The following is a 27,690-nucleotide window of genomic DNA, read 5'->3' as shown; positions in this document are numbered from 1 at the left end:
TTCCAGAGAAATTGCCTACGGGTTGTTCTGGGTACCTGGCTGACTGAACATTTTTCAAACAGTAGGCTATACAAAAAGTGTGGGTCAATCCTACTTTCTATAGCTATAATTAAAAGAAGGTTGAGATGGTTAGGGCACGCTCTGCCTGAGAAAAATGACAGATTACCGAAGATTGTCCTTTTCGGCCAACCGTCTAGGGCTAAACGGAAAGCAAGTTATCCTCGTCTGGGGTCGGAGAATGTCATAAAGAAATATTTCAAGGAAATGGGAACTTCCTAGGAGGGTACAAAGAGGGAGGTTTTGAACAGATCGAAACGGAGGTTGAGCGTGCGTAGCTGTGTTGGCCTTAGGCGGCTTTGTGTTGCGGTGAATTGATAGTGCTAGTAGTAGTTAGAACGTTCATACCTTCAATTTCAATTAATGAATTTATTTATCATTCTACTTACGTTGAGGAAACTGAACTGTCAAACTTGCCGGTGCACTTTCATTGGTCTGGGTTCCAACACCTGTTATACTAAGGTATGTGCCATCACCCATTATTCCAGTATTGAGTACACTGAAAGTTCCGGGTTCTAAAATAAGAACAGAAAATAAAAACAAAAAGAAAATTATCCAGTACAAAAAAAGCTGCGAGGAAAAAGCTAGGATTGTCATTCGAACTAGAAGTTTCTGGGTTACTTAATACTGGTTAGGGCGTCCCCTACTGTTAAATTGAACCTTTGCTTACTGTATTAAATAGCAAAGTAACTTTTAAATCAGCTTTATCATATAAATAAGTCAAACCACTGCTCCAGAAACACTCCAATCAGAGGGAGAATTTAAGAGCAGACTATATTATATTGCTGATTGTTCAGTTATGACCTGATAACCAGAAAACAGGACCTGATTGATCAGAAGACCTGTGTAAGGAGGATTTTTTTAAAGAGTTTAGCAAAATGTTACAACTGCAAATGTTTTTTATTTTTGGTGTTGATCTAGAAGTTTCTCATTAAATCTTGCACATTTTTTTCTAGAAATCCAAATATTAAAACTAAACATGGTAAATATAAAACTTGTTAAAATTGCAAATTTCAAGTCATAATTCCCGAATCAAGTTCTACCCTTCTCCAAATCTAAGCTAAAGGATGTTTCCTATTTGATAAATGTTATTGAATAAGCAGACCATTTGAATTAAGGCAGGAGGTCTGATGTTATAAGAAATGCTACATCACTTTAAACTAATTTTATAGGCTGTACTAACCCACCACTTCACAGTAATTGTTTGTTTTATACGCTTCCCCCCTTCTCCATCTTAGTCTCCTTTTTATAGCTATGTTAAGAATCTTCTATGTGATCTTGACAGTTTTGTTAAGGGTATGTGAGAAACATATTCTAAAAATGATTACGATTGCTCAATTAACTTTTTCTCACCTTATCTCAAGCTTGATTCATCTGTTTTGAATGTAAAATGCTTGTCGTCTTAAACCTGTCCATTAGATTTTTAATAATCATAGTCTTTACCATTCCATTACAACCATGTATATTTAATTTTCTTATATATTGGGTTATTTTTCCATTTATGAGTCTCTATGTAATATTATTGGTCACCTCAGAACATATTGTTGGGTATATGCAGTTATTAAACGTAGCTCAATTGTGTGTAACTCAGCTATTTCTCCTCATATTCCCTCATTTTCTATGTATATGTATTGAAGCTGAACCACACAGGTTGATCTTCAATAGGCAAGTTCATTCTGGCTACAAAAAAAAAAAAATCGTAAATTCATTTGACTTCAAGGGATATTTTTTTTCCTGCATGGTTTCCCATTTAAGCTGTAAAATAAGTCAATATGAAGCCAAATGAAATTACTGTATGTTGAAGTGATGGAAATATGCTTAAACAAATCAATCCTGAAAATAATTCATTTATACTCAAGTTAAGCACTCAGGGTCTCTGTCATCGATTGATTATAGGTGAGCAGTTCGTGAAGAGCTTCCCAGGTGATATTTAGAGTTTTCGTGGTCAGATAATAAAAGGTTTTTGGGTGTGTCTAGTGGAACTATTGAATTGACTTCTGTCTTACTGTCTTTGTATCTCGTGAATACGTTCTGAGAGCCCAATATGATGTCAAAAAACGAGGAAAATGAAGAAAAAAATAATTAAGACATCAAACTAGGGTGATTTTCAGGCAATGAAAAAAAACGATAGTCGAAGCAAACATAACGACGGCTTAGTGAAGGTCTTCGCTGAATAATTTTCTTCTGTTTTCATTTTGTTTTCTTCGCTTCTTTGTCGACATTATATACCTAATCTTCAAGATTGTGTAAAGGTCATTTATCTAGAATTGAAGATGGATTTTTGAATTCTTGTCTACCTCCAGGTACAGATTCTTTAATACTAAGTGTTTTAGGATCACCACGGTTATCTGTTCCTTTGTTTCTTCAAACCTTGAACGAACTATTCAGTTTAATTTTAAGCCGTTCTTGATGATTAACCCCAAAGTAGAATATCAACCTAAACTTGATGGATCTGTATGTTTCCATCATCGATTCACTGCCTATGGATATCCTCTGAAACATGTTCACCACAATAATTTCATCCGACCCATATAAATGAGATTATTTAATCTTTTAATAGACAGCGTTTCATTTTATATTTTTCGAATTTTGGGGAGAATAAGAGGTCCTAGAAAATTAGCATGTACCTTTTAAGTCAAAATTATTTCTTCTCAAGTCTGCACAAAACACTTAAGCCGGCTTACTGGTAAGTACAGATTTCTCCCTGTTACCTGCAGTGTTTCAAACAGTTCGTAGTAACGAACTGTGAGTAAGCAGTGATTCAGCTCAATAGTAACCAAAACTGTAAAAAACGAAATACTATAATCAATAGATATATTAAAAGAATCAGCTCATAATTCTAATTCCAAATATAATCATCAAATTATCAAAAGTAAAGACCCTGAGAAAATTTGCCTAATTTTTGAAATTTTAGGGGAGACAACCCCTAAAAATACAGGAATCTCAATGAAAATCACACCATCAGGTTCAGCGTACCAGAAAACCCTACCGTAGAAATTTCAAGCTCCTTTCTGCGGGCTCCTATGATGGCCCTTATCAAGTTCCAATGATGCGTGTTTATTTTTATTTTTTTCAGGGCTGACTGTATCAAAATAATGGTCGTAGAAGATCGGGAGAGGGTGCTTTCAAACCGAAATTAAAAATTTCTAGTGCTCTTTTAAGTGAAGAAAAATATTGGAAGGTAACTGGGCCTCTCCCACGCCACCTTTTTCCCCAAAATTATCTGATCCAAATTTTGAGAGAGCCATTTTGTTCAGCATATTTGAAAGATCAAATAATCATGTCTTTAGGTGTAAAATGATCCCCCCACAGTCCGTGGGAAGAGGCCTTTAAGTTATGAAATTCTCCAACTGTTTAGGTACAGTATTTGATATTGCGAGGTATACAGACATTTTTTGGGGCGAGGGATTGTACTTGGAATTGATTTCTATAGGGAGGATCTTCCTCGGGGAAGGAAATTTCTGTGGGGTTGAATATTCCAGGGGATATGTTTCACTGGGGGGATTTGACAGAATAACTATACGAAATTCTTTTTAATTGCCTTACATTCTATTTGCCAAATTTTTCATTTGGAGACGAACCGAGCGAATTATCCAGGGGCTTTTTTTCTTGTGCTTTAATTTCCGAGAAATAATTTCCACGGAAGGGGCCATTTCTGGAGTGATCGAGAAACTGATTAGAGATTAAAATCTTAATCAAATGAAAGAATGCTAAGGAGAGTTTTTAAGGCTAAATCGTCCGCAAGCAATTTTACAGAGAGGGGGATTCTCGGAGAGGATGGAAATGTCTGGAGGGAAGTTTCCACGGAGGAGTTTTCCGTGAGGGAGAGTGGTATATTTCATAGAGGGTGAACCAGACTTACCGGAATTATTTGAAAAACGAAAGAAAATTATTCCATGTATGAAGGGCTGCCCCCTCCTCAATACCTTGATCTTTACGCTAAAGAGTGTCTACTGAAACACGGGGCTCGTTTAATTAGAATAGGAAACTTTTTAAAGTGGTAACAGCCTTAGCGTAAAGAACAAGGTACTGAGAAGGGGACAACCCTTTATATACGGAATAAATTTTTCAAAATTAATATACAATTTTTTTTTTTTTGTACGGTGAGCCAAATTTGAACCCCCATTAGTTGAAAAATGTTCAGAAGTTAAATAAAAAACAATTTTTTTAAAACTGAAAGTTAGGAGCGACATTAAAACTTAAAACGAACAGAAATCATCCCGTATATGAAAGGGACTGTTCCCTCCTCAATGCATCGCTCTTTGCGCTAAAGTTTTTATTGTTTCAAAAAGTAGAGGTGTGACAATGAGTCAAACTTTAGTGTAAGGAGTGAGGTGTTATGGAGGAGACAGCCCCTGTTCCTTTTAAGTTTTAATATCACTCCTTACTTTCAGTTTAAAGAAAAACCTTGTTTGTTTTTTATTTAATTTAATGGAATGTTCTTGCAAGCTTTGGCTCAGTCTTCCTATTTTAATTGTTTCAAGTGCTTGGTGATTCCCCTCTTTCAGCAGGAGTTAGTATCTTGCAACGGCATAGTTCAGGCCGAACATCTTCATTTCATACCATAAGCTTGCTGACGCATTTCTTATTCACAGTGTAATAATCACTTACATATTAATACCTGCTGACATAGGGGTGGGATCAAATAATAAGAATAACAGAGCAAGGGGAGATTAAAAGCCTAAGAATACTGTACATCTGTCTTTGGCACATCATAGCCCTAATCTACTCTGTTTTTGCTGACAACAATATCCAATAAAACAGACGAGCTTACCTTCCAAGGCTGCATATCTGGCTCGTACACACTGAGCATCGAACTGAAATGCAGCGTCAATTCTTTGGATTTCATACCAATCACCAACATACTATAGAAATACAGAATAGTTATAGAAGACTAATAACTCTCACTAGTCTACAATAAAAAATATTAAGCCTAGTGCTGCTATAATTGCTAAGAAGATTAATTTTTGATAAATTTAGCATTTAATTTTTGGATTCTCAGACATGTTTAAAGCTGTGTCGAATATTCGTCGGCTACATATCTTGTTTCAAAGATCAAGGAAGTTTGTTTAAAAATACATTATTCAGTCAGCAGCTTTTTTCTGTAAATGATTAGTCACATACGAGTGCACTTACTGGGCTCGATGTTTGTTTAATTGCGTATACTAACATTAGGTCTTGTTGGATTGAAAACAGCTTTGGTTTCAAAACTTGTAAGCATTTCAACGACAATAATAATATATAAGTTTAAGTTGTATATTTAGAAAAGTTGTACTTCAGAAGCAAATTAAATGAAGTGGTATATAAATAGATTATATTTATTAGGTTTTTTTTTGCAAATAATGTGCAAGATTAGACAGACTAGATTAGGCAGACTGTATTAGACAAACTAGACAGACTATACTAGATTAGATAGACTAGACAGACTGGACTAGAAAGACTAGACATACTAGACTTAGAATAGATAGACTAAACTAGGCGAGACAGACCAAACAGACTAGACAGACGCGACAGACTAAACTAGACCGACTAGATTACACAGACTAGACAGACTAGACAGACTAGACAAACTAGACTAAACTAAACCAGACTTAACACAATATTAAATAAAATAGAAAAAAAAGGTTTTTCAACTGAAAGTAAGGAGCTATATGAAGACTTAAAACGAACAGAAATTATTATGCATATAAAGGGGGTTGCACCCTCCTCAACACCTCGCTCTTTACGCTAAACTTTTTAGTACTTTTAACAAAGTATATTATTGTTCTAATTAAAGGCCCTTGTGTTTCAGGAGTCATTATTAAAGAATTGGGAGAGAATTCAAAGTTTAGCGTAAAGAGCGAGGTGTTGAGGAGCGGACAACCCCCTTTATATATGTAATAATTTCTGTTGGTTTTAAGTATTTAAGTAGTTTTAAGTATGTGTGTATGTGTATATGCATGTATGTGTGTATTTATACGTATACATATATAAATATAATATATATATATATATATATATATATATATATATATATATATATATATATATATATATATATATATATATATATATATATATATATATATATATATATATATATATATATATATATATATATATATATATATATATATATATATATATATATATATATATATATATATATATATATATATATATATATATATATAAATTGTAAAATAAAAATTGTCATTTGGAATTGTCTTTTGGAATCTTCTGGGAATTATATAAAGTTTTATTTTTATGGATGACTTCAGGAATTATAAAGTTAAATTAAACAATAAAATTAGTGTCAGGATTAAAAATTGCTTTTTTGGAATTTTCTTTTGGAATATTCTGGGAATTATATAAAGTTTTATTTTTATGGTTGACTTCAGGAGTTATAAAATTAAATTAAACAGTACAATTTGTATCAGGATTGGAAATTGTCTTTTGGAATCTTCTGGGGATTATATAAAGTTTTATTTTTATGGTTGACTTCAGGAGTTATAAAATTAAATTAAACAATACAATTTGTGTCAGGATTAAAAATTGTCTTTTGGAACCTTTGGGAATTATATAAAGTTTTATTTTTCAGGTCGAATTCAGGAGTTATAAAATCAAATTAAACAATACTATCGTTCTCATGATTAAAAATTGTCTTTTGGAAATTGTCTTTTGGAATCTTTTGGGAATTATATAAGGTTTTATTTTTCAGGCCAATTTCAGGAGCTATTAAATCAAATTAAACAATATTATTTGTTTCAAGATTAAAAATTGTCTTGTGGAATCTTCTTGGAATTATATAAAGTTTTATTTTTTTGGCTGACTTCAGGAGTTATAAAATTAAATTAAACAATACAATTTGTGTCCGGATTAAAAATTGTCTTTAGAAATGGTCTTTTCGAATCTTCTGGAAATTACATAAAGTTTCATTTTTATGGATGACTTCAAGAATTATAAAATTAAATTAAACAATAGAATTAGTTTCAAGATTAAAAATTGTTGTTTGGAATTGTCTTTTGGAATCTTCTGGGAAATACATAAAGTTTTATTTGTATGGTTGAATTCAGGAGTTATAAAATTAAATTAAACAATACAATTTGTATCAGGATTAAAAATTATATTTTGGAAGCTTTGGGAATTATATAGTTTTATTTTTCAGGTGGACTTCAGGAGTTACAAAATGAAATTAAACAATACTATCTTTCTCATGATTAAAAATTGTCTTTTGGAATCTTTTGGGAAATATATAAAAAAAAAATTCAGGTAGACTTCAGGAGCTATAAAATTAAATTAAACAATATTATTTGTTTCAGGATTAAACTTTTCTTTTGGAATCTTATTGGAATTATATAAAGTTATATTTTTATGCATCAATTAAGGAGTTATAAAATTAAATTAAACAATAAAATTTGTGTCAGGATTAAAAATTTTTTTGGAATTGTCTTTTGGAATCTTCTGGGAATTATATAGAGTTTTCTTTTTATGGATGACTTCAGGAGTTATAAAATTAAATTAAACATTACAATTTGTATCAGGATTAAAAATTGTCTTTTGGAATTGTCTTTTGGAATCTTCTGAGAATTATGTAAAGTTTTATTTTTATGCATGACTTCAGGAGTTTTTATGCATGACTTTTTGAATCTTCTGGAAATTATATAAAGTTTTGTTTTTATGGATGACTTCAAGAATTACAAAATCAAATTAAACAATAGAATTAATTTCAAGATTAAAAATTGTTGTTTGGAATTGTCTTTTGGAATCTTCTGGGAATTACATAAAGTTTTATTTGTATGGTTGACTTCAGGAGTTATAAAATTAAATTAAACAATACAATTTGTATCAGGATTAAAAATTGTCTTTTGGAAGCTTTAGGATTTATATAAAGTTTTATTTTTCAGGTGGACTTCAGGAATTACAAAATAAAAAATTAAACAATACTATCTTTCTCATGATTAAAAATTGTCTTTTGGAAATTGTCTTTTGGAATCTTTTGGGAAATATATAAAAAAAAAATCAGGTAGACTTCAGGAGCTATAAAATTAAATTAAACAATATTACTTGTTTCAGGATTAAACTTTCCTTTTGGAATCTTATTGGAATTATATAAAGTTTTATTTTTATGCATGACTTCAGGAGTTAATAAATTAAATTAAACAATACAATTTGTGTCAGGATTAAATAATTTTTTGGAATTGTCTTTTGGAATCTTCTGGGAATTATATCGAGTTTTCTTTTTATGGATGACTTCAGGAGTTATAAAATTAAATTAAACAATACAATTTGTATCAGGATTAAAAATTGTCTTCTGGAATTGTCTTTTGGAATCTTCTGGGTATTATATAAAGTTTTATTTTTTTGGCTGACTTCAGGAGTTATAAAATTAATTTAAACAATACAATTTGTCAGGATTAAAAATTGTCTTTTGGAATTGTATTTTCGAAATTTTTGGAATTATATAAAGTTTTATTTTTATGGTTGACTTCAGGCGATATAAAGTTAAATTAAACCTTCCATATTGTTTCAGGATTAAAAATTGTCATTTGGAATTGTCTTTTGGAATCTTCTGGGAATTATATAAAGTTTTATTTTTATGGATGACTTCAGGAATTATAAAGTTAAATTAAACAATAAAATTAGTGTCAGGATTAAAAATTGCTTTTTTGGAATTTTCTTTTGGAATATTCTGGGAATTATATAAAGTTTTATTTTTATGGTTGACTTCAGGAGTTATAAAATTAAATTAAACAGTACAATTTGTATCAGGATTGGAAATTGTCTTTTGGAATCTTCTGGGGATTATATAAAGTTTTATTTTTATGGTTGACTTCAGGAGTTATAAAATTAAATTAAACAATACAATTTGTGTCAGGATTAAAAATTGTCTTTTGGAACCTTTGGGAATTATATAAAGTTTTATTTTTCAGGTCGAATTCAGGAGTTATAAAATCAAATTAAACAATACTATCGTTCTCATGATTAAAAATTGTCTTTTGGAAATTGTCTTTTGGAATCTTTTGGGAATTATATAAGGTTTTATTTTTCAGGCCAATTTCAGGAGCTATTAAATCAAATTAAACAATATTATTTGTTTCAAGATTAAAAATTGTCTTGTGGAATCTTCTTGGAATTATATAAAGTTTTATTTTTTTGGCTGACTTACGGAGTTATAAAATTAAATTAAACAATACAATTTTTGTTCGGATTAAAAATTGTCTTTAGAAATGGTCTTTTCGAATCTTCTGGAAATTACATAAAGTTTCATTTTTATGGATGACTTCAAGAATTATAAAATTAAATTAAACAATAGAATTAGTTTCAAGATTAAAAATTGTTGTTTGGAATTGTCTTTTGGAATCTTCTGGGAATTATATAAAGTTTTATTTGTATGGTTGACTTCAGGAGTTATAAAATTAAATTAAACAATACAATTTGTATCAGGATTAAAAATTGTATTTTGGAAGCTTTTGGAATTATATAGTTTTATTTTTCAGGTGGACTTCAGGAGTTACAAAATGAAATTAAGCAACACTATCTTTCTCATGATTAAAAATTGTCTTTTGGAATCTTTTGGGAAATATATAAAAAAAAAATTCAGGTAGACTTCAGGAGCTATAAAATTAAATTAAACAATATTATTTGTTTCAGGATTAAACTTTTCTTTTGGAATCTTATTGGAATTATATAAAGTTATATTTTTATGCATCAATTAAGGAGTTATAAAATTAAATTAAACAATAAAATTTGTGTCAGGATTAAAAAAATTTTTGGAATTGTCTTTTGGAATCTTCTGGGAATTATATAGAGTTTTCTTTTTATGGATGACTTCAGGAGTTATAAAATTAAATTAAACATTACAATTTGTATCAGGATTAAAAATTGTCTTTTGGAATTGTCTTTTGGAATCTTCTGAGAATTATGTAAAGTTTTATTTTTATGCATGACTTCAGGAGTTTTTATGCATGACTTTTTGAATCTCCTGGAAATTATATAAAGTTTTGTTTTTATGGATGACTTCAAGAATTACAAAATCAAATTAAACAATAGAATTAATTTCAAGATTAAAAATTGTTGTTTGGAATTGTCTTTTGGAATCTTCTGGGAATTACATAAAGTTTTATTTGTATGGTTGACTTCAGGAGTTATAAAATTAAATTAAACAATACAATTTGTATCAGGATTAAAAATTGTCTTTTGGAAGCTTTAGGATTTATATAAAGTTTTATTTTTCAGGTGGACTTCAGGAATTACAAAATAAAAAATTAAACAATACTATCTTTTTCATGATTAAAAATTGTCTTTTGGAAATTGTCTTTTGGAATCTTTTGGGAAATATATAAAAAAAAATCAGGAAGACTTCAGGAGCTATAAAATTAAATTAAACAATATTACTTGTTTCAGGATTAAACTTTCCTTTTGGAATCTTATTGGAATTATATAAAGTTTTATTTTTATACATGACTTCAGGAGTTAATAAATTAAATTAAACAATACAATTTGTGTCAGGATTAAAAAAAATTTTGGAATTGTCTAATGGAATCTTCTGGGAATTATATAGAGTTTTCTTTTTATGGATGACTTCAGGAGTTATAAAATTAAATTAAACAATACAATTTGTATCAGGATTAAAAATTGTCTTCTGGAATTGTCTTTTGGAATCTTCTGGGTATTATATAAAGTTTTATTTTTTTTGGCTGACTTCAGGAGTTATAAAATTAATTTAAACAATACAATTTGTCAGGATTAAAAATTGTCTTTTGGAATTGTATTTTCGAAATTTTTGAAATTATATAAAGTTTTATTTTTATGGTTGACTTCAGGCGCTATAAAGTTAAATTAAACCTTCCATATTGTGTCAGGATTAAAAATTGTCATTTGGAATTGTCTTTTGGAATCTTCTGGGAATTATATAAAGTTTTATTTTTATGGATGACTTCAGGATTTATAAAGTTAAATTAAACAATACAATTAGTGTCAGGATTAAAAATTGTTTTTTTGGAATTTTCTTTTGGAATCTTCTGGGAATTATATAAAGTTTTTTTTTTATGGTTGACTTCAGGAGTTATAGAATTAAATTGAACAGTACAATTTGTGTCAGGATTAGAAATTGTCTTTATTTCTCCCTTCAGTGATTAAAGTCATATCTTTAAACAAAAGTTATAGTAGTGCATTTGATTCTTAAAGGAGAGGAAATGAGCTGGGGGAGGCAGTCGTAGTTTTTACCCTGTTGTAGCGTCACAGCTGTCATCGCTGGCTTCCTTTGTCCAGTGTCTGCCACCTACTCCCAGTACAGTCATCATAACCGCCACAGCCAAAATTTAAAAGAATCTCAGTTTGGCATTTTCCCCTGCCCTCCTCCCCCCAGTTTCCTTTCTTTCTCTTATCCAGGATTTAGGATGTAATACTGTACCACTCGATCTTGAGAATGCCTCCCGAAATGGCGAGAACAAAATTAGAGACAGTAGATCAGAAATTTCCCTTCCTTAGCATTTACCCCGGGGGAAAAATTTTCTCTTGTTTCTCCCTCCCCAGACATCCTCTGCACTTTTGCCATGGCACTAAATCAGTGACTATATAAAATTGAATCAACAAGCCGAATACCAATTTGAAAAAGGCAAAAATAAATATTGCCCGTTTCCCCCCTGTTAGGTGAATTTCACCCCCCCCCACCCTCCATTTGATAGTGAAACACTCCAAGCACCTTTTCCATCACTTTGCTTCAATTTCTGTCTAATACCAAGCATACACACCGAATATGAAGCTAAAATATGGAAAAATATTTTTTTTTGCTTTTCCCCCTTTTGGGTGATTTTTACCCCCTGTTTCCCCCTCTTAAAGTGTTCGGATCGTCTGTGTCTCAGTCTCATTCGAAAGAGCACATCAAACTGCCCCTGTTGACCAACTTTCACACTTTTTTCCAAATTTGCGCGAACCTTTAACTAATGGGACTTAAATCAAAAGTAAATATATCTAGAGAAAACTTAGTTTTTGAGAAAAAGAATTTTATGCAAAATAAAAACAAATAAATAAAAGTTAATAGAATTTAATGTAAAAAGTTAATGTCAATTAAAATTATAAGGAATAAGAAAAATATATAATTAAATCATGAAATAATCAAAAATTAATAAAAATCAATAAAATAATATTTGAGGTTATTTCTTGGATAATGACGTTTCCGCTGCATTTTTTTTGTCTAAATTCATTCATTAAAAAAACTAGTCCAGCGACAATTTTGACACATAGTTTAAAAAAAACGTTAATAAGTCATTTAAGGCTAAGCTTTTTTCTGCATTTTAAATGTTTTTATTTTTGTTGTTACTAGTTTTAACTTATTTTACTAGTTATTTTGTTTCTTTTATGTTACTTTTTATTGCTGCTTGTCTAAAATAAAACTGTTGAACTGAATAACGTCTATCTAACGTCTACAGTTTTTTCAAAACTGTAAGGATGTAAAAATGCAAACTGACACTAATTTTCTTTCCTAGTTTCACCAGGATCCTACCTTATTTTAGACAAGGACTATACCACATTTGTAGCAGTATATTCTTGTGATAAAACTTCGGAAGGAAAAATAGAGCAGGGAAGGCTCTATTCAAGAAATAAAACACTTCCTCAGGATCAAATCGACCTAGTGATGAAAGACTTTGCTGACTTAGGCGTCAATATTAGTCAGTTCCAAAAATATTATCAAGGGGAAGACTGTCAATATGATGCACCACTGGCGTTATGTCCTGATGTTAAAACAAAGATAGATTTTGACTTATCAAAGGTAGTTATTGTAATAGCCTAGTAATAGGTGTTCTATCAGTTTTTTTAGCATGGGAAATTTTATTGTCTCAATAACTAATTTTTCATCAAACATGACTTTTACTATTTTGACTATGCGCATTCGAATCAAAAGCTCAAAAAACCCCTAAAAATTATTTGTAATTGATTTTGTGCCCCTATATAAGGAAGTACTCAGAGCAGTTTATTTATGATCATGGTTTGGATAAGTTTGATTGGGTGTATCAAATTACGATGCTTATCTATTATCAAATAGTTCGTGGTTACCAATTGTAAGTAAGGAGTGACCCGGCTCAATAGTAACCAAAACTCTAAGAAACGGAATTTGAATACCAATACACGTATCAAAAGAATCGCCTTTTTTTATGCTGATTTCAAATATATGAATTTCATTAAGTTGAGTCTTACCTACCAAATTTACAAGCCTGAGAAAATTTTTGTGATTTTTGAGAAAATGGAGAAACGCCCTTAAAAGTCAAGTGATCTTAATGAAATTTACACAATCAGATTTAGCGTATCATAGAACCCTTATGTAGAGGTTTAAAGCTTCTATCTGCAAAAATGTGGAATTTTGTATTTTTTGTCAGAATAAAGATCACGGATGCGTGTTTTTTTTTTTTTTTTTCCAGGGGTGACCGTATCGACCCAGTGGTCCTGAAATATAGTGAGAGGGCTCATTCGAACGGAAATTAAAAGTTCTAGTGCCCTTTTAAAGTGTCCAAAAAGATTGGAGGGCAACTAGGCCCCCTCCCCACCTCCTTTTTCTCAAAATAGTCCGATCAAAATTCTGAGTTAGCTATTTTATTCATCATAGTTGAAAGGCCCAGTAACTATGCATTTGGGTATAACATATCCCCCTCTTCCTAACAACCCCTGGGAAAAGGTCTTTAAGTTTTAAATTTGCCCATTGTTTGCGCATAGTAATTGTTATTTGGATGTATGCATACATTTTTGGATGAGAGGATGGGGGCCAAATTTCTTGCAGGGAGTTTTTCCACGGGGTAATTTTCCATGGAGGAGGGAATTTTTCAGGGTGTGAACTTATAAGGGGAAATTATACAGTTGGGAAATTTGCAAGAATTCTTATACAAAACTCTTTTCATATGTCTTGCTTTCTCTTTTCCGTCTCAATTTGACGTGCCGAGTGGTTAAGAGTAATTGTTCAAGGTAAATATTCACCGGGATTGAATTGTCTAGAGGACATATCTGTGAAGAAGGGTTTCTCCGTGGAGGTGGGGCCAGATTTCCTGGCATTAGTTAAAAAACGATCAAAAATTAAATAAAAAAAACAAGTTTTTCAACTGAAAGTAAGGAGTAACATTAAAACTTAAAACTACTACAAGTACTACTACTAACAACTCACCGCAGCACCAAATCGCCCGAGGCCAACACAGCTACGCACGCTTCTCCTCCATCCCAATCTATTTAAAGCCTCCCTTTTTACACCCGCCCACGAAGTTCCCATTTCCTTTAAATCTTTCTTTATGGCGTCCTCTCACCCCAGACCAGAACGACCTGCTATCCGTTTAGCCCTAGACGGTTAGCCGAAAAGAACAATCTTCGGCAATCTGTCATCCTTCATCCGCACAACTTGCCCTAGCCACCTCAAGCTTTCTTTCATTATAGCCCTAGAGAGTGGTATTGAACCACATTTTTCGTATAGCCTATTGTTTGAAATACGGTCAGTCAGCCGGGTACCCAGAACAATCCTTAAGCAATTTCTCTGGAAAACATATAGCAAATCTTCATGCGCTTTCCTGAGCGCCCATGTTTCAGAGCCATATATGACCACTGCCATCACTGTAGGTTATAATGTTCTAGTCCTAGTTTTCAGACTTATCTTGCTAATCTTCTAAACTTTTTTTTTAACTGTGGAAAAGCACCCTGAGCCTTAGCTATTCTACTTTTAACATCTTCACTGTTCCCACCATCTTTACTAATAATACTACCAAGGTAAATGAAGCTGCCCACCTGATCAACCTTATCATTACCCAACGTCTCCTTTTAATCTTCACTTATTCCTAGTCTTAGTGACTTAGTCTTTTTAACATAAACTTTAAAACCTATTCTAGCACCCTGAACTCGCAAAACTTCTAAAACTTCATTCATTTTGCTCACACTTTCATCTAGGATGCTTAAATCAACTGCATAATCTAAGTCCAGAATACTTTTTCCTTCCCATTTGATTCCAAGGTCTCACATTGCCTTTCCTGTGCTCCTAAGACGAAGTCCATCAAAATAATCCATATAAAGGGGGGTAAAACACAACCCTGCCTAACTCTTGATTTAATACAAAAACAGCTGCTAACCTCATTTCCTACCTTAACTGCAGTAGTGTTATTCTCGTACATAGCACTAATCACTTTAATTTATTTGTCTGGTACAAGGATAAAACCTCTGGTACCATACAAGGATAAAACCATTACTAAAGCTCTTCTATCAACAGAATTGAACGCTTGCTCATAATCTATAACACTTAGGACCAAAGGTGTTTGACACTTCTCAATTATTACCTAAGAGTGAAAATTTGGTCGACCCATCCTCTACCTTTTCTAAAACCGCACTGTTCTTCTCTTAAAACTTTGTGTAGAGCATCTCTCAGTCTAAAAAGTATCATGTTACTTATTAGTTTAGTACCTACAGAGACCCGATTAATGCCTCGATAATTACCACACTCACTTTTATCACCTTTCTTATAAAGTAGCTTAATTATGGTCTTTCTAAACTCGTTAGGTACTTCCCCTTTTTCAAAAATCATATTCATAATCTTCAGTAACTTATTTCGAACCTCAGAGCCACCGTATTTCAGAAACTCCTTTACCACACTATCAGCATCTGGAGCCTGTTTATTTTTTAATCCGTTTAGTAGTGTCGCTAATTCTTCCTCACGAAACAAATCTTCATTCACATCCAAGGTCTAGCAAACGTTTTTATTTTCTCTTCCATATGTTCCTGCAACTCTATCGCGGTGAAGTAAATTCTCAAAATGTTCGGCCCATCTCTCTTTAATTCATTCCTTATTGCTAATTGTGGCCCCATTCCTATCTTTAATTAAGACAAGTCCACATTGACTACTCCCTCTTAATTTGTTAACATGCGAGTGCAATATTCTACTGGTATGCCATCAAGCAGTATCTTCCGGATCCTCGACAATTTGATCCATGGCCTCCACTTCACACGTCCTTAATTCATATTCTAATACTTTCTCCGCTTTCTTTACATTTATTTTGTTTTCATATGATCTATCTCTCAGATAATTCTTCTACAAGTCCTTTATCCTTTCTATTTATCATAAAGCTTTTTCACTTATATTCTTAGCTGCAGTTCTATCTTTCTTCCCTAAGACACCTTCAGCAACTTCAGAAAATTTTTTTCTAAAATTATTCCAACCATCTTCCACATTATCAAATTTTAAACTCTCAAAATTAGTATTCAACTTTTCCTGGAACGTTTCTCTCCAATTCTCATCCTGGAGTCTTCCAACATCATAACTTCCCGGGAGGAAGTTACCCTTCCGATATTTCAGCTTTAAATTAACCCTTGACACTACTAGATGGTGATCTTTACTTTTAACATCAATAACAGCACTCCTATATACCCTAGTATCTTGTATTGATCCTGCCAGTCTTCGGTTTACTATAACATAATCAATAAGGTTTGCTGCGTTACCATCACGTGAATACCATGTTAGCTTATGAGCCATTTTATGACCAAACACCGTATGGGTTATAACTAGATTGTTATACCTACAAAATTGCAAAAGTCTGTATCCATTACTGTTTTCTTATCCTACACCAAATTAAGCTAGGCGAGGATACCATCTATCTCTATTTCTACCGACCTGGGCATTTAAATCTCCTAGTAAAAACATCATATTTCTACCTGGGACCCTGTCTATTTGCTCCTGTAACTGTAAGTAAAATTCATCTGAGTCATTAGTATCTCCGTCAGTCGGTTCTACAGGGGCATATACTACTATAACTGATACCCTGAACTTTTTAGTGGTAAAATGAGCAATTAGTATTCTATTATTAATACCTTCCTAGCCTAAACAAGACTTAGCAGCTTCATTATTCATCACGAGCCCTACTTCCTGTCTATGTACCCCACCCTTCCTGCCCGAGTAAACAAATTCTATATCACCTAATTTCAGGCTTCCTACCCCTGGCTTTTGAGTTTCTGAAACACCTAATAAGTCCAGTTCGAATTGTCTGAATTCGTCAGTCAAAATGTTGATACGATGGTCATTTTTTAACGTCCTAACATTCCAAGCTCCAATTTTCATGTTCTTTAAATCATTGAAATTATTTTCGCCTCAGGAAAAGCAATGATCCCAAATACCAGTGCAGGACGGGGATCACATATCTTCTCAAGTCCAGCTTAGAACCGGACAGCAAGAAGTCCCTGGGACCTCCATGAATGGAGACTTTGTGCAATCCTGGGCCCATCTTGGTCACAACATGGTTTTCAGCGCTTGGCGATGCTCTTCTATAAACAAGAGTCGAAATCGTGCACATACAATCTCAAGCCTATTACCTCCGACTCGTTATACATTCATGTCTATAAATATTATGCTACTACAGGGAGGCAGCCTATAATAGATAAATTAGCTAGGAAGAGGTTCTTTCAGCCCGAAGACGCCCGTTAAAACATAACAAGCCCAGAAGAACTGGCCATTAGTCAGAATCCTGTGCAAATGCTGTGTTGTTTACTAGGCTATAAATTCGTTGAGGGGCGCCACTCCTCAAGTGGGAATAGAGTTTACCGCAAGGTCCCTAGTCTTGCAGGTACCCCAAAAGAGCCGAGGCAGCCCTTTGAAGAGGCCATTGTCCATATATCTGGATCTTACGCCCTGCCGCAGTTGTCCTCCTATAGAGGATTCTCCCACGATGGTGTTCTGCATCACCATGCAATTTAACCCATTACTGGGAGAAGGTTTGTAGCTCATGGGACTTGTGGACAATCCAGTGGGCCCTTTTTAGTGTACGTTTGAGGGGCCTTCTTCCTCCAACACCTGTATTTATAGCCCCGGGTGAAGGTGCCCCAGCTTCTATTATGGACCCCCAGGGACAAGGCCCCTCCTTGGCCAGTGCCTCCTATGGAGGTACCCTACATATCTGTAGGGCGTTTCCCTATCGCCACCTGCGGACACGCTGAGTGTCTTAGGGGAGGCCATATATATATATATATATATATATATATATATATATATATATATATATATATATATATATATATATATATATATATATATATATATATATATATATATATATATATATATATATATATATATATATATATATATATATATATATATATATATATATATATATATATATATATATATATATATATATATATATATATATATATATATATATATATATATATATATATATTTGGAATTGTCTTTTGGAATCTTCTGGGAATTATATAAGTTTTATTTTTATGGATGACTTCAGGAATTATAAAGTTAAATTAAATAATACAATTAGTGTCAGGATTAAAAATTGTTTTTTTGGAATTTTCTTTTGGAATCTTCTGGGAATTATATAAAGTTTTATTTTTATGGTTGACTTCAGGAGTTATAAAATTAAATTGAACAGTACAAGTTGTGTCAGGATTAGAAATTGTCTTTTGGAATCTTCTAGGGATTATATAAAGTTTAATTTTTATGGTTGACTTCAGGAGTTATAAAATTAAATTAAACAATACAATTTGTGTCAGGATTAAAAATTGTCTTTTGGATCCTTTGGGAATTAAATAAAAAAAAAACAAGTTTTTTAAACTGAAAGTAAGGAGCGACATTAAAACTTAAAACGGACAGAAATTATTCCGTATATGAAAGGGACTGTCCCCTCCTCAACGCCTCGCTCTTTACGCTAAACTTTTTTATTGTTTTAAAAAATAGTTCTGAGACAGAGTCAAACTTTAGCGTAAAGAGCGAAGCGTTGAGGAGGGGACAGTCCCTTTCATATACGGAATAATTTCTGTTCGTTTTAAGTTTTAATGTCGCTCCTTACTTTCAGTTTAAAAAACTTGTTTTTTTTTATTTAATTTTTGAACATTTTTTAATAAATGCAGGTTTTGATCTTGGCTCACCGTACATGAATAATTAAATCAAAATTTTCATATTAATTTACTTTTATTTAGTTAAATGGTTTTCTCGAAACTTGTTTAATTTTATTTACGAACGTTTTTATTAGTAATAAATATACGTAACTTACGAATTAACTAACGTAACGAACTTCTATATTCATATATTTTTAATACGTATATTAGGGGGTTCATCCCCTCGTCAATACCTTGTTCTTTAAGCTAAAGTTCGAATTTTGTTCCAATTCTTCAAAAATGACCCCTTAATCACAAAGGCCGTTAATTATAATAAATAGCTCTTATGAAAGTACTAAAAATCTTTGGCTTAAAGAGCGAGGCATTGACTACGGGGTGAACCCAATTATATATGTAATATTTTCTGTTCGTTTAAAGTTTCAATGTTGCAGTTGAAATACTTGTTTTTTTATATTAATTTTCTGATCTTTTTTTAAATAATGATGGGAAGTCCGGCGTCCCCTTCATTGCAATGTTCCTTCCCCCATGAAAACTTCCTTCACGGAAGGATATTCCCACCTAATCCCCGACCCCCCCCCCCCTCCCCCCGACTCCTCGTAAAATTACCCCCTGAAACCGTCTGTGGGCTTCCAAATAACCAATACTTTCTGTTAACATTTGGTAAAGTTCATAATTTTCAGCCCTCCCCCCGGGAACTTCGGGGGATTAAGTCATCCTAAAAGACATACTTATAATGTATTCGAACATGCTGAACAAAATGGCTATCTCAAAATGTTGATCAGGTGACTTTGGGAAAAAAATGAGCGTGGGAGGGGGCCTAGTTGCCCTCCATTTTTTTTGGTCACTTAAAAAGGGCACTAGAAATTTCAATTCCCATTCCAATGAGCCCTCCCATGATATTCTAGGACAACTGGGTCGATACGATCACCCCTGGGGGAAAAAAACACACGCACCCGTGATCTTTCTTCTGGCAAAAAATGCAAAATTCCACATTTTTGTTGATGGGAGCTTGAAACCTCTACAGTAGGGTTCTTTGATACGCGGAATATGATGGTGTGATTTTCATTAAGGTGCTATAATTTTTAGGGGGTCTTTCCCCCTTTTTTCGAAAATCAGCCAAGTTTTCTCAGCTGCCTAACTTTTGATGGGAAGGATTAAACTTGATGAAACTTATATATTTAAAATTGGTATTAAAATCTGATTCTTTTGATGCATCTATTTGTATCAAAATACCGTTTTCTAGAGTTTCGGTTACCATTGAGCCGGGTCGCTCCTTACTTACAATTCGTTACCACGAATTGTTTGATTATATAAAATTTTATTTTTCAGGTCGAATTCAGGAGTTATAAAATCAAATTAAACAATACTATTTTTGTCAGAATAAAAAACTTTCATTTTGGTAATTGACTTTTGGAATCATTTGGGAATTTATGGTTTTGTTTTTATGGTTGCCTTCAGGAGCTATAAAATTAAATTAAACAATATTATTTGTGTCAGAATAAAAAATTGTCTTTTGGAATTGTCTTTTGGAATCTTTTGAAAATTATATAAAATTTTATTTTTCAGGTCGACTTCAGGACTTAAAAATTCAAATTAAACAATACTATTTGTGTCAGGATTAAAAATTGTCTTTTGGAATTGTCTTTTGAAATCTATTGGGAATTATATAAGGTGTTATTTTTCAGGTTGACTTCAGGAGTTATAAAATATAATTAAACAATACTATTTGTGTCCTAATTAAAATTGTCTTTTGGAATTGTTTTTTGGGATCTTTCAGAATTTAAATAGAGTTTTATTTTTCAGGTCGACTTCAGGTGCTATAAAATCAAATTAAACAATACTATTTGTGTCAGGATTAAAAATTGTCTTTTGGAATTATCAGGTCGACCCTAGAAGTTATAAAATCAAATTAACAATACTATTTGGGTCACGATTAAAATTTGTCTTTTGCAATTGTCTTTTGAAATCCTTTGGGAATTATATAAAGTTTGATTTTTTGGTCGACTTCGGGAGTTATATAATCAAATTAAACAATACTATTTTTGTCATGATTAAAAATTGTCTTTTGGAATTGTGTTTTGGAATCTTCTGGGTATTATATAAACTTTAATTTTTCAGGTCGACTTCTACTACTGCTACTTCTACTACTAACAATTCACCACAGCACCAAGCCACCTGAGGCAAACACAGCTACACACGCTCCTCCTCCATCCAAATCTATTCCAAGCCTACCTTTTAACACCCTGCCAGGAACTTCCTATTTCTTTTAAATTTTTCTTTATGACGGCCTCCCACCCCAGACGAGGACGACTTGCTTTCAGTTTATCCCTAGACGGTTGTCCAAAAAGGACAATCTTCAGTAATCTGTCATTCTTCATCCACACAACGTGTCATAGCCATCTCAGCTTTTCATTCATTATAGCCCTAGAAAGTGGGATTAAACCACATTTTTCGTACAGCCTGCTGTTTGAAATATGGTGAGTCAGCCGAATGCCCAGAACAATCTGTAAGCAATTTCTCTGGAAAACATTTAGCAAATCTTCATCCGTTTTTTGGAGCGCCCTTGCTTCAGAGCCATATTGACCCCTGTCATCACTTTCTTCTAGTATTATAATCTTTGTTAGCAGTCTTATCTTCCTATTCTTCCAAACTTATTTTAACTGTAAAAAACACCCTGAGGCTTGGCTATTCTACTTTTAACAGCTTTACTGCTCCCACCGTCTTTACTATTAATACTACCAAGGTAAGTGAAGCTGCCCACCTGATCAATCTATTCATTACCCAACGTCACCTTTTCACCTTCACTTATTCATAGTCTTAGTGACTTAGTCTTCTTAACATTAATTTCCAAACCTATTCTAGCACCCTGAACTTGCAAAACCTCAAAAAGTTCATTCACTTTGCTCACACTTTCATCTAGGATGCATAAATCATCAGCATAATCTAAGTCCAGGAGATTTTGGGCGTTATAAAATTAAATTAAACAATACTATTTGGGGCAGGATTAAAAATTATCTTTTGGTTTTTGTCTTTTGGAATCTTTTGGAAATTATATAAAGTTTTATTTTTCAGGTCGACTTCAGGAGCTATAAAACTATATAAAAAAAATACTGTTTGTGTCAGGATTTAAAATTATTGGAAAAGTTTTTACAACATACAAATAGCTACCCAAACGAAGGATTCTTATAGAAAAAAACTGAAAAGATTAAAGAAATTTTCCATGAAAAAGACTATGTCGATAAAAAACAAACAGAACTTAATATAAAAACTTTTTTCAAAAAACAGATTTTTCAAAGAAAAATAAAGAGTAAAATTTTTCCAACTATAAAACCACCACAAATCACTATCATAAACAAATGGAACTCTTAACGAACAGAAATTACATTAAATAGCCAAGTCAAACTCAAAACGAGCAAAAATTAACATGAGTAGGCTAGGGATGATAACCACCATTTCTTTTCAAGACAAGAACAGAATTTTCGCTTTACTGAGAACAAAACACCTTTTAAATGTTTTCACTTGTTTACTTTCAGAAACAAAAAATTATCAAAACTTTAAGGAATAAATATCAGTATATGTCAATTAAACTAACAATCCACAGTCATTTGTTGTTTTGTTTTTTTCTTTCAGTAAAGTGCAAATTATGTTCTGATCTTGAGAAGGCATGGGGGTTATCAACCGTACTCATGTTAATTCTTGCTCGTTTATGAGTTTGACTCAGCTATTTATTACAATTTCTGCTTGTTTTGAATTGCATTTATTTATTGATAGCGATTTGTGGTAGATTTATGATTGGAAGATTATATGATTTTATTTCCACTCATTTTTGGCTTAATCGAGCTCTTTACTTTTCTTTGAAAAACTTGTTTTGTGGAAATCGTTTTTTAAATTAGTTACTTGAAGTGAGAAACAAATAAACCACAATATGATCTCTGGAAACCCGGCTATTCCTCTCTATATACAACGGTAAATTTCGAGTTTCGATACAAATTCTAAGGCTAGTCTATGGTCTTTATACTATTAAGATGGCTTCACTTCGGACTTGTCTAAAAACTAATCATTAAATTGTTCATTTCAGAACCAAAACAAGATCCAATCATTGGATTGATTGTATTATTCATAAGTAATACCAAATTAAACGAAAAAAGGGAAAAATCCTAAAAGGCTGAATTTTTTTTTTTGAAAAGGTGTTCTTTTAAAAAAAAATTAAAATTTTTTTCGAAAAAGTACTACATTGATTTATAGATTTAGTAAAGCGAAAGTGATTTAGTACATTGATTTAGTAAAGCGAAAGTTTTCTATAATCAAGTATCATCAGTTTATTTATCTGCACTATTTTTATCGATATATGTTGGATAGACTGTGAGGCAATAATTTTTTGTTTGTTTGAAGTTTCAACTTCGCTCTTTACTTCCCTCAGAAATTTTTTTTTTTTAATGTTCTTAAGAATTCATCTGTTCTTCTATAGGAGCATCTTTTATCTTTGTGTTTAATCTGATTATTCATTTAGGATTTCTGTTTGCTTTGGATTTGATTTATTCACTCATAGCAATTTTTTTTCGTTTTAAGTTTGAATTTTGAATTTCTTTTTTTGCTCGTCTTTAATATGGTTCTTTACTATTCGCTGAAAAACTTCTCTGTTAGAAATTAATTTATTTTCTTATTAATTATTTTTATTAATTTTTTTTTAATTAATTTCTGTTGGTTTTCAATTGACATAGTTTTATTACTGGATAATATTAAGAATATCTGTAAAGTGTTTTTTTTTTTTTGCAAGAGAGTTCAAATATTTGTCTGTAATTTTAATTATGGACAAATTTTTAGCATTTAGTCGAAATGTTCGATCATTATTAGTTTTTTAATAATTATGTAATAATCAATTATAATGATTTTCGATGAATATTAGATGGATCATGAGGTGTTAACTATTCATATTAATTGAAAATCCGTTGTTTTTGTTCGTTTATTGGGCTGAAGCCATTCTGACCCCATCATCTAGACACCCTTTAATAAACACGTATCTTAGCCCATTATTTTTTTTAAATAATCATTTTATGCTATATTTCGTTGTAATTGTGTTATTTCTTTAAATAATTGCATCTAAATTTTTTCCTAAGCACTTTAAGATCTTTTCATCTTTGTCAACATTTTTTGTAAGTTCAAGCCATTCTTATAAAGCGAAATTTACTGGCCCAGTTTCAGGTGTCACATATCAAGGCAACCTATTTTTAAAATATTTTGTTTTCATTGTGGTCTTCATAGCCCAGTCCACATGTCCTGTAAGTTACAAAATCTAAATTGTAACTTAAATTGGGCAGAGTAAATTGTAACTATGCCCAGAATTTAAGAGGACTAGGGACGAAAATCTGCCCTTTCCCCCAACTCCATTCACATTCCTCTAAACACAGAATATGAAGTTATTTTACCCCTTTCCCTTTTTAAGCACTCCCAACCTTCCCTAAAACACTACCCTAGAAGTGGTAACTGAATCCATCTATTTGTTCCTCAGATATTACAGATACATTACTTTGATAACCTATGTGCAAATTTTGTCGTTCAATTTACCTCGCTGTTTCACTGAGAACATATTCGAAGTTGCACTATCATTAACAGTACAAAAATTTTTAGGCAGACTAGAGATAAAGATTTGTTGCCCTCAGCCCATGAAATCCCTTTCTCTAAACACGAAATACTAATAAATTTACCACTTTTCCTGCCCACACTCGGAAATTTCAGCTCAGTTCCACCTCCCCAGGATTTTCCTTGTATATTATTTCGATAGCCTGGACGTACAGGCTCTTTCGACTTATCTTAGCATCTTGACCTATTGCAGATACGCTGTTTTAATAATCTGGATTCACGTAGTGTCTTTCTGTTTACTTCAACATTTTACCGGGTATAGGCTCTAGTCATACAGGGGCCTAAGGATTCAAAATTGTTTAACAGACTGGAAACTAAAATCTTTACACCTTCTCCTCTGCCCCCTCCCCCAAATGAATGTTTTAGATAAGTTTGTCCTGTCCCGGCACTCCTTTAAATTCTCAACTGGATACACAAAACTTTTGTAGGATATTGCAGCTGCGTAATTCTTGAGTGTTAAACAGGACCTTTTACAGCCTTGATTCCTATGCCAAATAAAGCTATAATTGTGTAAGTTTGGATCAGCCTGTTTTTATAATTTATCTTTTGGTTTTGTTTGTGATGTTCTAAATTGTCCTTTAGAGATTAACATTGTGTGGGCATTAGTATGTTTAACTTGAATAACAAATTGGTACTAACCAAATTCAGAAGGATTTAGAACCGAGGAAGTATATCGAATAAAAGAATATTGGGCTTAATTTAGTTTATGTACATTTTGGATCCGAAAATATTAGCATCCGAGAGTTTAGGGCTCCATCTCAAGGTTAAATATACATATGAAACTTTGAAAAGAAGATTTAAGTTAGAAAATAGGACTTGTCATTGTTTTCAACAATGAGAAAAAGTCTGATGTAAGATTTTTTCACCTCTTAATTTGAAGTCATATCATCAAAGCTATAAGGCTTGTTGAATAAATATTCGTTTATCGAGGCAGTGCTAAGCCAGGCGGGTTGAGGCTGGGCTTCAGGTTTGAACCTTTCCCCCCAAAAAATTAATCTATTTTGTAGATTTGTCGCCAAAATACAGATAAGAGGAGTATGTCTTCTATAAGAAAAATATAAAAAAAAAGTAAAAATATTCCTTTATAAATATTTAAAAATGCCTTAAAAAAATTTATTATTTTTTTTTTTTAACTGGTCTTTTTAAAAAGGTAAAACAAACACTTTAATCCCTTACCAACCAAAATTGTTTTGGTAGCCACTCCCTTGAAACAAAAATCTTCATGAAACCCACACCTCCGAAAAAAAAAAATTAATACAGTTCTCGATTGAAGTAATGGCTAGAAACTTTCAGTGAAAAAAGAAGTCAATAAAATAGCTAACGCCTGGCTGTTACAGTACGTACCATGGTTAAATCAAAATCTGGCTTTGTTTTAACATCCGGACATAAAGCCAATGTTAAGGCAATCAAAGCACTGAATATCCACCCACAGATCATTTTTAACGCAGTACTCCCAGTAATTGTGAGTGTTCTTTTATATTAAAAGCACAGTCACTCTAGTCTAAATTTTTATCTCCAGATAAGGCTATTGCGGCAACGACGTTAATTACACCCTAAACAATAAATTTCAATAAACTTAGATATTAGGAAATACTACTTATAATCCCTAAGACAGCAAGAATATTTGCACCGAGGTAAGTAAATAATACATTACCTTCATTCCTGGAAACGTTTATGGTAATGTCAACAACAACTAGGATGCTTGAACTTTAAAAAACATTTTCGCAATCTGACTAATGATCTGCGTAGCGCAGGTACCGATCTCCAAATTCTTTGCCTTTTGCCGGGAAAGCAATGCGTGGCTGGGGGCATATCATCCGACGCTTCCCGTGTTTCCCCCCATATTTTTTTGGTAAACATCTAGAGATAGGTTGACTCTCAGTTGAGCTTACAGAGTCACACCGCTGACCCGCGTTCCAAGAAAAATAACCAGCCACACCAGCACTCGAACCCTGTCCTCACAAACAAAGGATTTGTAGCCCAGCACACTAACCACATGGCTAGGACTATGCAGCAAAATAAAACATATAAATATATATATATATATATATATATATATATATATATATATATATATATATATATATATATATATATATATATATATATATATATATATATATATATATATATATATATATATATATATATTTTTTTTACTTTTATTTTCAACTCATAATACATCATACTTAAATGGCACTTACAACACATTTTATGAATAACATTATCAACAAACGTAGAAACAGTAAGAACGTATGACGTTTTATTAAGCCACTATTGTTACTTGAGCAGCGTCACACAATCTTTTATCATAAACCAAAACTCATTCACTCTTTCTACTCTTTTCATACCATTCAATACAAATTAACTCAATTTAACTTTTTTTTTAACTTTTTATTTTACAACTTAATTACAATTTAATATTTTTTTAAATAAAAAAAAAAAAAAAAAAAAAAATTCCAACCCAACAAAAACTTTTTAAATCTAATTTTAAACTGAAACTGGTTTTCTGACTCCCTAATGCTCTCTGGGAAAGCATTCCACAAATTAACTGCATAATTTCTAATTACAAAACTAGATCGACTCGTACTCCTTACTTCTGAGACTAAGCTTCCACGAATAGGCTATATAACAACATATAAATATATATATATATATATATATATATATATATATATATATATATATATATATATATATATATATATATATATATATATATATATATATATATATATATATATATATATATATATATATATATATATATATATATATATATATATATATATATATATATATATATATATATATATATATATATATATATATATATATATATATATATATATATATATATATATATATATATATATATATATATATATATATATATATATATATATATATATATATATATATATATATATATATATATAAGAATTTTATGTTTTGAAATAACAGCAGCATATACAGTCTTTTCTTGACTGAATAAGAGTAATAAACTTTTAATGAAGTGTGTGTTTTTCGACGAGATTTGTTGCATAAATTTGAAAATGTTGTGGTGTGTTTTGGGTGGTCAACTATACTGGATGTCCCAGTGCTTTTCAATTTATATCAAAATAAAATATATAACAAAATTTGCAC

The 27,690-nt window shown here is 31.7% G+C and overlaps 1 protein-coding gene across 1 annotated transcript in view; it reads right to left on the bottom strand.

The window, feature by feature from the left end:
• The window catches only part of LOC148953295 (uncharacterized), a 36,487-nt gene extending 10,449 nt beyond the window's left edge, over nt 1-26,038 (bottom strand). Inside the window, exons 1-3 of the mRNA XM_089088469.1 lie at nt 25,888-26,038; nt 4,832-4,922; nt 447-572 (exon numbers count right to left, since the gene is read on the bottom strand). Coding sequence (XP_088944595.1) covers nt 447-572; nt 4,832-4,922; nt 25,888-25,980 — 310 coding nt within the window. The 5' untranslated portion in view covers nt 25,981-26,038. The remainder of the gene's footprint in view (nt 1-446; nt 573-4,831; nt 4,923-25,887) is intronic.
• Nucleotides 26,039-27,690: the final 1,652 nt, after the last annotated feature.

Source organism: Artemia sp. Qi Xiang Cuo, chromosome 4 (genome assembly GCF_049724085.1).
Source record: "Artemia sp. Qi Xiang Cuo chromosome 4, ASM4972408v1, whole genome shotgun sequence".
NCBI lineage: Eukaryota > Metazoa > Arthropoda > Branchiopoda > Anostraca > Artemiidae > Artemia > Artemia sp. Qi Xiang Cuo.
The sequence above is the reverse complement of the archived record's forward strand: the minus strand, read 5'-3'. Positions and strand labels throughout refer to the sequence as shown.